The 11,301-nt window shown below is 33.4% G+C and overlaps 1 protein-coding gene across 3 annotated transcripts; it reads left to right on the top strand.

The window, feature by feature from the left end:
• The first annotated feature begins 2,929 nt into the window (after window positions 1–2,929).
• On the top strand, window positions 2,930–10,868 carry LOC105153995 (adipokinetic hormone/corazonin-related peptide receptor variant I). Of its 3 annotated transcripts, XM_087406990.1 has the most exons (9): window positions 2,930–3,679; window positions 6,680–6,964; window positions 7,082–7,230; window positions 7,756–7,861; window positions 7,944–8,151; window positions 8,546–8,669; window positions 8,959–9,091; window positions 9,570–9,735; window positions 10,047–10,868. In XM_087406990.1, the coding sequence occupies exons 2-9, from the start codon at window positions 6,686–6,688 to the stop codon at window positions 10,157–10,159; spliced, it is 1,278 nt and encodes a 425-aa protein (XP_087263116.1). In that variant the 5' UTR covers window positions 2,930–3,679; window positions 6,680–6,685; the 3' UTR covers window positions 10,160–10,868. The 3 variants fall into 3 exon arrangements, with proteins under 3 accessions (XP_087263116.1, XP_011067499.1, XP_011067498.1); XM_011069197.2 differs by lacking the exon at window positions 9,570–9,735 and having other exon boundaries at window positions 2,937–3,679; XM_011069196.2 differs by lacking the exons at window positions 2,930–3,679; window positions 9,570–9,735 and adding an exon at window positions 5,641–5,996.
• The last annotated feature ends 433 nt before the right edge of the window (window positions 10,869–11,301 follow it).

An 11,301-nucleotide genomic window follows, 5' to 3' on the forward strand; every position in this document is an offset into this window, starting at 1 on the left:
AAGAACTTCAGCTAAAAAGAACAGACCTATAGCTAAACAAGATAAACTTCTGTGAGATGCGTTCCCAAATGCACGAACAGTGCTAAAAATCTTTAATTCGTATTATCTATGTTTTTAATATTAATATTAATATTATGTTTTTTATATTGACTGCGTTCAAAAAAACAACAACAATTATTTATCCATAAGTTAATATTAATTCATAATCAATTCTTATATTTAAAACTGTTTTAAGTACAGGCTTAAAATATCACGAACCAATCAGGGCCGTGTAAAGGCCGCAGCACAGACTTTTACATAACGCACAATGCATAAGCGAATCAACTAATCAGAATCTTTCCTTTCCTCCCATTTTATAGAAAAGAAGGATTTCGATTGGTTCCCTTATGCACTATGCATTATGCGTTATGAGAGAGTCTGTGCTGCGACCATTAACATCTTAAGATATTACTTAAGACATTACTTAAGGGAAGGTTTTATTCTTCTAGAGGGTCAAAAAATCGATTTTTTTTTTACATTTTTTACTCTCTAAAGTATAGAATATGCCCGTAAAAGGATTTTGCAATATCCAAAATTTAAAGCAATTTATGACTTGTTAAACTGGATTTTACATCGATTGAAAATCAAGGTATTACGCGCAAAACAAGAATCGAAAGAAAAAGGACTCAAATGCAGCAAAATTTGTTCTTCGAACAGGAGAAGAAATTGACTTATAGGCCAAATTTAATCGCTGATTAAATTAAGTTGCAAAATATTTTGTTAAAATGTAACAAAAAGTTTGTAACAAAAAGTTATAAAATAAAACTTTAAACGCGTTTTTCTCGAATTCACGTTTTTCAAACTGGTGAAAAATGTACAGCTTTAACCAATCATCCGATTGACATGAAGTTTTTTCCTACGAAAAATGCCAGTTACTTAATCGGCTGTTAATTGATCAACCACATTTGATGTTTAGTAGAATTGACCAATTATGGTTGATAGATTAATCGGCATTGGTATAAAACCGGATCTTTTAGATTAAAATATTTTCTTGTTTACCGAATGTTAAACAAGGATGGCATCTGGAAAGCACTCGGGTATCTGAGAATCGATTGTGTATCTTGATGTGAGATGAAAATTACAAAAGTGAATAATTCACTAGATATTGGCCAAATAAATTATGAATATTCTAGTGAATTTGCTAATTTTTGTAATTTTCATTTCTCATTTCGAGATACACAATCGATCCTCTGAACACGCCCTAGAATCTAGAATGTTTCTATTGGAAGACAATTTTTAGCGCCATCGTAGTGAATCCACAAATGGTGAACTAAAGTTAATCACGTGACAAGAAGTGGGAAACTGATGCCATATTTAAATCTACGCGTATACGTTCATATGAATAAATATCTAGTAATAAATTATATAACAATTACTTAGGAACTTATAATATTCTACGCATTTTTTGCAAATAGATAGTATTGTAGAAAAATAGTATTTAATTTTGTGCGGACAAATTCTGCTTTATAAAATCAGACAGTAAGTCAACGTTTAAATTTCTAAATGAGTTTTACAGTCTGAGAATTATTAATAGAGCAAGTGCTTCTTCCATTTCAACAAGAAGAAAATTATTTATGTTGTGTGTATTTACACTACATGGCAAATGCTCTGAATTTCAATTCTAACATTAGACTTTAATTTGCGTCATATTATTTTTATTTTTCTTTTTCTTCTTATCGTTATTCATATGCACGTACACTTCATGTGCTGATAATTAAAATGCTTAGTAGAAAATTTTCCTGCAAACGACATTTTCTTGTCAGCGACATTTTACTAATCTTTGCGATTGTTAGCACCTCGTGGATGTTTATACTAAGCTGCTTTGAAAGCAAGATATGCACAAGATAAAAATCCCGAAGCTAATAGAATATTTAGAATCAGGTTATAAATGTTGCTCTTTTAGTTCTTCAATATTAAATATAATAATTCCCTAAACAGAACAGCAAGTTATTATGATATCAAGATGATTCCAAAATGATCGTTAAAAGTCATTTTTCTATCATTTCTGATTCATTTTAATGTCATTTAGACATTAATCATCTTGTTGTTCTTAGAATTGTCTTTGGTTTTCCTCTCAATACAGTATCTTGATATAAAGAATTAAAAAAATTAAATAACATACTTAAATGTAAAACAAAAGATATTAAAATATACTTCTGTTAAGTATAAATCTTACAATGCAAACCCAGGTAGAATATAAAAATCACAATAATCAAAGAACGTTATTATCATGACCTTATTTGTCATTTATAAGTGACAAATGAAGTCACAATGATATTCTTATATGATATTTTTATGATTTCTATGTCTATCTGGGCTTACGTTAGAAGATTTAAATTTTACAAAAGTGTATTTTAATATCTAATGTTACACGTTCATATTCATTTGTCATTTATAAGTGACAAAGAACTTGTAAATGACAAATAAGGTCATGATAATGTTTTTATGATATTATTATAACTTCTATATTTTAGAGTTTGCGTTATAAAATTTAAATTTTACAGAAGTATATTTTAATATCTTTATCTTAAATTACATTATTATAACCTTATTTATCACTTATATATGACAAATGAAGTCATGATAACGTCTTATGATTGTGTTCCATCAGGAGAAGATATTTTCTTCACAGCATCATTATAGAAAATGATGGAGAAATGGTATAGCATTAACATCAATATATGATGAAATGTCCAAAGATATACTCGTCTCTCTAAGTAAATATGTACGATTCATTCACGCTGATCTCTGCCTCTTTCACGAATTCTCCGTCCCTCCGGTCACTCTCCGTTTTGTGTGCTCGACCAACAGCACTGTCTCTGACACGTTATAGTTCTATCAGCGGAGATTTGACACTTGACCCTTGACGCTGGCCTAAGTGTTCGCATCGGCGGGTAAATCGCAAGCATTCCGCGGGATCGGCAGTCCCGCGTCAATCATCGCGCGCTTAATTATACTTACTTGGTATATTGGCCGAATTCCGTTGTTTAGCAGTCGTCGATCACGTGCATCCGCATATATAATCGTATTCCCCCGCGTATTACGCGAAACTTGCGATATCCAACGGCGCGTCCTTCTATACGTTTCGACGTAGACGATAAATCCTTCTCTTTATTTTCTTCTTTATTTTTCCTCTTTATTTTTCTTCTTAATTTTTTTCCGTCTCGCTGCGATACGGAATTTTTTTCGATTGTTCTATCGAACTGATGTGTGTCAGCGTTTATGCGATAATCTCAGTGAAGAAAACGGATTGAGACCATGCACGTGGAAAATGCGCTCGCGATTGCCACAGGTTCACGCGCGAGGGTGAGGCAGCGCGATTAAAAAATTCTGCGATTATTCACAAGAAAGAGATAATCGTGCCAGAAGTTTTCATATTTTCACAAAGAAGCTACGGTGCGCAGTCAACGGGATTTCGCTGTTAAAAACAGAGTTTCAGATTTTCTTCAACATCGAAATCTGGATGAAGCTGGACCAACACTTTGCATCGCCGAGTCGATTAAATCTTACATGAGCAACTCGATTGGAAAATTATAATTATTAAAAATTATAAATTGCAGTTTACAATTTGAAAGGGAACGAAGTGGATAAAGCAGTGCCAAGAATAAGTTCATATATCGAAGCTGCAAAATTGTACCGAGTAAGCAATTGGTCAAATAAATATTATTTTGCAAATTTTTTCTCATCAAAAAAGACATGCGATTTATTTACGTACAATTTTTTATCAATTTTTTCCTAATACATTTTTATTAAAAAATAATAGCGCAGAGATAATATTTATTTTTTTATATTTGTTGAAAATACAAATGAAAACTAGAAAATATTTCTAAGGGAAACCGAAGGAAAAACTGTACAATCATAAATCATATTGTCTTCACGTCGTAGTTATCTATCATCTTTCTTGTTAGGAACTAAATTGTCACAGAGATAGTTGGCATTGACATTTTGTCGCAGTTATTTACTGTTCGAAAACAAATAACAGCAAATTATTCTTATACAAACATTATATTTATATTAAAAATAATTTTTGTTAATTTCAAAAATGATCAATCGTGCTCGTATCGATTCGCTTCAGTTTTCCTTTTGCGATAAATAAATTCTTAATTTTTAAATATTTCTAATTTATAATTTGATATCTTTTACGTAACGCGCCCCAAATACGCGGAACATTAATCAGGTTTTATTGCCCGACGAATTACATTATATCGATACGTCGATGAAACTTCATGCGAGGGAGGATTCTTAATTGAATGATATGAACGAACTCCATTCCGATAGCATCATGTTCTACGCTTTTTACGTCATATAAAATCCGATACAAATTTATAAATATCTTTTTTCATATAATTGACAAATTATTTGACATAATTATTATAAGAGCTAAAACGCGCTTACTACAATTGACGCTGTACTTAATCTCATGTAAACAAAGCCTCTAGTCTAATCTAATCTAAGCGCTCTTAGACGAAAACATTTAATAGTCTGTTTTTCGTTTTATTTTTTTTTTTGCTAAATAAATTGCGCAAACAATTATGTTTGAACCGAAATCAAGGCAGATCAGTTAGCGTCGTATCAACCACGTCCACTCATTCGCGCCTATGTATATATATATAATATATATATATATATATATATACATATATACATGTATATATATTGTGAAAATAACGAGAATCCAGATAAAAGATCGCGACAATTATCGGCATCCAGGAAGAAAACTTATTTTCCCCTAACATATTGAAATCTCTTATCGAACATTTCGTACTATATTGACTCGGCACATTATTCTGCGTCGTATATAAAAATCACTCGATTTTCAGGAAATATGCTGAAAATCGAGGGACCATTTTTTGCATCGATTTTATTTTGACTTTGTGTAAATGATGTTATATTTGATAACATTTTTTTGACCTATTTCCACATTTATTTGAGGCATATAGTATTAGTGCATTAATTCTACCAAAACAAGCGTCACATTATATCACTTAAATCCCCAAAAAATCGCACACTACGATTAAACGAAGTTTATTACAGCAATTAATTGAAGAAAAACAACTTGTTAATGATATCTTAACGTGTTTTCCCCCCGATACACTTTGTGCCTCGGGGCCGAAGTTTAGTTCCGTATTTTTGCGCATGTTAAGGCAAATGATATAAGGCGGATTTGGTACTTTGGAACGCGATCCACATTGATGATTTAATATCAAAACTCGTGCAGCAATGCAAAATGTAAGATATATGAGTTCCTTTCTCTCTAATATCTTCCTTTTATTTTATTTCATTTTTTCTTCTTAATGAACAACCAAGCGCGATCTTGACCAGTTCTCAAAGAACATAACAATTCGTAAACAACAGTTATCAAAAATAGTAGACTAATGCCCGTTACTATCAATGTAGATTAATTTTAATCTCGGTTCAACTTGCTCTTCATTCTTTTTTAATTCTTAGAACTAGAAAAAGATGAAGAGTTAACCCAAGCAGAGCAACAAGTCATGATAACGTCAAAATGACATTGAAATAAATCGAAAATGATTGAAAAATAACTTTTAATGATCATTTTGGAGTTATTTTGACAGCATTTTGATATCATAATGACTTGTTGTTCTGCTTGGGTAATTAGATCAAGATTAAAATTAAACTACGTTGGTAGGAATGGGTATTCGAGCTTCAGCACCTACTTGCTCGGACCTGCGCCGAAGCTTCTGTATGTCAGCAAGAACTCGAGAAATAAAACGAATCAGTATTATAACACACCCCGCACAATGAGGGTTCGTTATCAATAGCACACAGAGGCGACACAATTACAAGTAGTAGATCGCGATCGACGAATGTAGCTTCGAAATATATTATTTTGCACTCGGCACGCTCTGTCCGGCTGATTTACAATGTAATTCAGGATTTATGCGATCATTCAACCCGAAGCTGTGCAACGTGAAGGCGATTCTACCCCTTTTCTCGTAAGACACAAAACAATATAAACACCTCATAAAAAGCATATTCTGTCTGAAAACTATTTTCTTTTTTTTAAATATCTCTTCATATGTAAATATTTTTTTAGAAATAATTAAATAGGAATTAATTTGAGAAGCTAAGTGATTTTTGCAGCAAAATCATTTTGCGTTTTGCATTTAATATAGTAGATAAATAAAAAATAAAAGTTTAAAAGATCTTTTTTTTATGTTTTAAACTCATTTTTTTTTCTTCAATCATGATTAATTATTCAAGCTTTGTATTGAATCGCAGATCACTTTGTAATGTAACTCTTTGATGTAACTTTATCTACGTATTACGTTTAAAGGCCAAATCACTAAACACAAACAAATACGATCTGGCAAACGTTCATCATGATACGTGTATCTGTTTGAATAATCGTGCGAATAATTACTATTATTATTCCATTGGAACATTCTCTTTAGATGTATATATTACCCGAATCTATTATTTCCCAAACTTTCCGAGCTAAAAGTGTGAGCATCAAATCTCGAATTCACATCACAACGAATAGTCTTATCCTCAACATTTTTTTTTATTATTCTATAAACTTTCAGATAAGGAAAAACTTTTGAAGTAATTCCATGATTAAATCGAGGAAATACATGATTGCGAAAGATATATCTTTTAACAAGATCAAACGTGACAGTTTCAGATGATTGACAATTTGATCTTCAACGATATGGGGAACGTAATGCAATTAGTCGAGGCCGAGGACGAGGAGAGCCTCGGCAAGTGCAATGGCACGATTCACGCAGAACTGCCAATCGAATTGCGTTTCAATGACGGCCACTTGGTGACGATCATCACTTACAGCATCCTAATGGTGATATCGGCCATTGGAAATATTTCCGTGCTGACCATAATAAAAAAACGAAAGTCCAAGTCCCGGATACAGAATCTCGTAATGCACTTGTCGATCGCTGACCTCTTTGTAAGTATAAGCCCGACGCGGGCGCAAATAACTTACGATAAAGTAATCATACCGCTCGCGATTTGCGCTTCAATGTAGCAAACAATATGAGATATGTTGCAACTTGTCATTGTTCAGGTGACATTCCTGATGATGCCATTCGAAATCGGATGGGCGAGCACGGTATCCTGGGAAGCAGGAGACGCGATGTGTCGCATAATGGCTTTCTTCAGGACATTCGGCCTGCATCTTTCATCCTTTGTAATAATCTGTATAAGTATAGACAGGTCAGCACAACGATAACCATAAATCGCGTTTATTCTGCGATACTTTTAGTGTACACTGGATATTAAAGCCTAAAAGTTGTACACTGATTTAATCTAACTATAAAAGTAAAATGTAAATATTTCAAATTATAAAATACATATTTTATTTAATAATAATAATAGTACAACAAAATGTGTTGAAGATTTCACAGTTTCTATATTTATCAAAGACACATCTTTACGGCAATTATGTGTACAATACAATAGGTTTAATATGCACTAATGAGCACTGATTGTGAGTGCATCCAATTAAATTCACTATTAGTTCCAATCCATTGAACGTATCCCATACAGTAGAAATGTCCAAGTTACATCAGTATCATTACATAACAATAGAAACAGCTTAACAACGCAATGTCAATAGAATATCCGTATAATATATTCGAGATATTTCTACTATGGAGTACGTTAACACGATTTGCTGTATTTAGGATAATCGTACGTTTTGAATAAGACTACACATCACTTCAACTTCATCTTCTTCAGATATTACGCCGTGATGCGACCTCTCCAAATACTAGATATTCACAGGAGAGGGAAGATATTGCTGATGTTTGCGTGGATTGGCTCTGTACTTTGTTCCATGCCACAGGTGCATTAATTTTTACTCAAACTGTATAAAATGCCACTTCGCTTCGTGACCGGCGCTAAACGGCAAGTTTCATTTCTTGTAGATGTTGGTATTCCATCTTGAGACGCATCCAAATCACACTTGTTATACCCAATGTATAACGTTCAATATCTTCCCATCGTACGTGCACGAAGTTTTCTACAATTTGTTCAGTATGGTAGTGATGTATTGGTGCCCCCTGATTGTAATATTTTATACTTACACCAGTATTTTCATGGAGATCTGCCGTAGATCCAGGGAGAAGAGTGAAGGTACGGTCGAATGTAATTTATCGTGCTGTAAGAATTATTCATATTATTTGAAGCGCGTGCACTGAAAAAGAATCTAATAGTTATTTAATATTAAATGAAGTAATTTCAATGTTCGGTTAATGTAATAAAAAATTAGCATGATGAACTAACTTAAGGCTAATTTTATTTTTCTAAATATTTAATAATTATCATCAAGGATTGATTACTATTATTATGTTTGGTAATATTCTAAATACACACCAATTCGCTAAACAAAATACATTTTGCTATTACCAAACTTTTTCTCGATGTATTTCTGATTTATTTAACAAATACAAATTTAATAGGAGATACTATTTTAATACGTATAGTAATAAATAAATGATGCGATATATTAAACAGGTATCTTTTGCAGATAGAATACGTCGCTCCTCGTGCAGTTTTCTAAGCCGAGCGCGAGTACGCACTTTAAAAATGACGATAACCATTATCGCTGTCTTCATTATCTGTTGGAGTCCTTACTACGTGATGAGCGTTTGGTGAGTCTGTGATTATTCTTAATTTCTAAAATATTTTTCTCGTCGACTAGAAATCAATCGCGGTATTAGTAATAACATACGCATTTCAAAAAGTTGACGGTATCGCCAGATTATGTAAACGTATAAAAAAGATCGATGATTGACATACATAATGTACGACTTTGACGTGACTGACGTTCACGGCTATAGATACGCAAATTCTATCTTACAAGAAGGAAAATAACATCTCCCATATTAAAAATCTTACTATTAAATTCTGTGATCTTTATCGGCAAACGCATGCAAACAGGTATTGGATTGATCGATCATCAGCCCTCAAAGTGGACAAACGCATTCAGAGAGCTCTTTTCTTCTTCGCGTGCACCAACTCCAGCATGAATCCCATCATCTATGGTATCTTCAATATTCGTCAAAGAAATAAAGTAAGTATTAACTATCTCGAACGTTATGACGCTGTAAATTTTCTTCAATTTAATGAAACTTCTAGTCTGAGACATCATTAACTTCAATGACATCTCATATAAAATCGTAAATTATTTTCTCGACAAAAAGTTTTACATTAAAAAATTTATATTGACATGCATACGTAACGATCTTACAGCCAATGTTAATCAAATTCATCGTCATTATAAGCGTGAAATAGAATTTGATTCAGGACTTCGTGTAACTGTCACATTAATTCGATTATCCATGCTCTACATATTGTTAATGTCACGTTTATCTGTGCAATTGCAATAGATATTTTAACATCTTACGAAGACAAATCTATACTGCTTGCATTAAAAAAGAGGCATATTTCCATGACTCTCGTTTGCTAAAAACTGAAAAGTTACATTAACCCTTTCATTTTTTTCTATTCATACATTCAAGCTAACAGTTGGCTGTTGCCTGTATTTCTAGGCACAGCTTCAATCCCATCCTCTTCTGAAGCTCGTCAATACAACTGTGGAACTTCCTGTTGTCGCATACGCCAGAGATTCCATTTTCACCATTTTCGTAATAACATTACCAATTTTTTTTAACCCTCCAACTTCATATAACAGACGTTCATCGCATGATCGTAATGGTAATTTGTTGTTGTAATTATCTCGATAATTAGATATTTTTCTCTACTAATTGATAAGTCCCCTCCACTCCACATCTTACATCCGCATGTTTTCATGCGCGATCATTAGAAGAGTAATCATTGATGCTTTCTTGAAGAAATGAAGAAAACTCTATTATATGATAACCGCAATTACAAAAAATAACATTGAATATTCGAACCAGACGGAAAGACGTTTAAGAAAAACATTCAAGCTTCAAGACGGTCGATTAAACGAGATTTAGGACTTCGGCAACTTCCAAGTTCCACGAAAATTTCTATTTTCGTTTTAGGCGCCGATGCGTACAGCCACCATCGAGACCCGGGTCACGCCGCTGTCTCTATCCATCAAACTTCTCGATTGTCAATGAACGCGACGTTCGTCGGCTCGAATAGATGCGTTTAAATCAACGATGTTAGCTTAAATATCTGCGTTCTTTTACGAAAATAAGTTTCAACAGTAGTGCTGTCACGAACTGCATCTTACATGACGGTGCATCCACGTGCAGATACTGTCCGGAAACTGTCGTGTACGCAGAGCTATTTAAAAGTTCCTCATCTTACTCTACCAGATGAGAGATTAAAGCGAGATGAAAGCGACTGTGATCGATCAAATTAAATCGCGCCCGATGAAAGAAGATCTTCTGACAAAGTTGAAGAAACGCGATGAAGATGAAGAAACAGAGATTTTCCTAGGTGAACTATGTATTCATTTGTATATGTAGATATACGTTTTGTATTTATTTTCAAGTTAGTTAGTTATAAGAACTTTTAAAAGAAGATTCTAGACTAAGTTTTTATATGTAATTTGTTACGATATAAGCAAATGTTGCAAATGCAACTGTGGACGTGCTTCGTCGAGTGTTCTTTCTTTTTTTTATATATGTATATACTTTCGCGACACAAGGTTGTGCAAACAAGTTACGTAAGCTATTTATACACCGTTTATGTTCTGTATATTTTTATAAGGAGAAAAAAGATATCGAACAAAATGTGTGTTTGCATCGCGCAAATCTTCTTTCATTACTTAAAAACTTTTAAAGAATAAGCTCGCAGTCAAGCTATTGTGTTTCTGTCTGTATATTTTCCATAAATAAAAAAAAGGAGAATTGTAATTTGTGTGACACGCGTATAATATTCGGATTACTATTCCTGCGTGGTAACGTATTCCTCAGGTAACGTAATATGGTACACGTAATGATGTATTTCGGTCCATAACAGGTAAGGGAGTCAGCGTCTCTTTCCCGGAATCTGCAGACGCATCTCTGTAGCGTTCATCAGCTCAATCTAAATTGAATTAAATCTGCGTGACTTCGTATCGTATCAAGTCTGGTTTGTGTAACAGGCTAGTTATATACATCAGACTCAACCCGCACATCTTATCTGTAATGTCGGTCAATTAGGATGGAAAATTGATCGCATTGTACGGTGCGGCCGTACTAAGTCTCGGTCAGCATCCGACATGGCTGAAACGTAGATAATGACGAAGACGAAATGACGGCAGAGACCGAAGCGATCCCTTTCGTTCCGCGTATTCGTCACGTGTAT

This window comes from Acromyrmex echinatior, chromosome 6, assembly GCF_024713525.1.
Source record: "Acromyrmex echinatior isolate Ae372 chromosome 6, ASM2471352v2, whole genome shotgun sequence".
In the NCBI taxonomy this organism is placed as follows: Eukaryota; Metazoa; Arthropoda; class Insecta; order Hymenoptera; family Formicidae; genus Acromyrmex; species Acromyrmex echinatior.

Coding starts and splice junctions, on each gene's coding strand:
- LOC105153995 (XM_087406990.1), top strand. CDS start 6,686: ATGATTGACAATTTGATCTTCAACGATATGGGGAACGTAATGCAATTA. Junction 7,231..7,755: donor ATCTGTATAAGTATAGACAG/GTCAGCACAACG, acceptor CATCTTCTTCAG/ATATTACGCCGTGATGCGAC. Junction 7,862..7,943: donor TACTTTGTTCCATGCCACAG/GTGCATTAATTT, acceptor CATTTCTTGTAG/ATGTTGGTATTCCATCTTGA.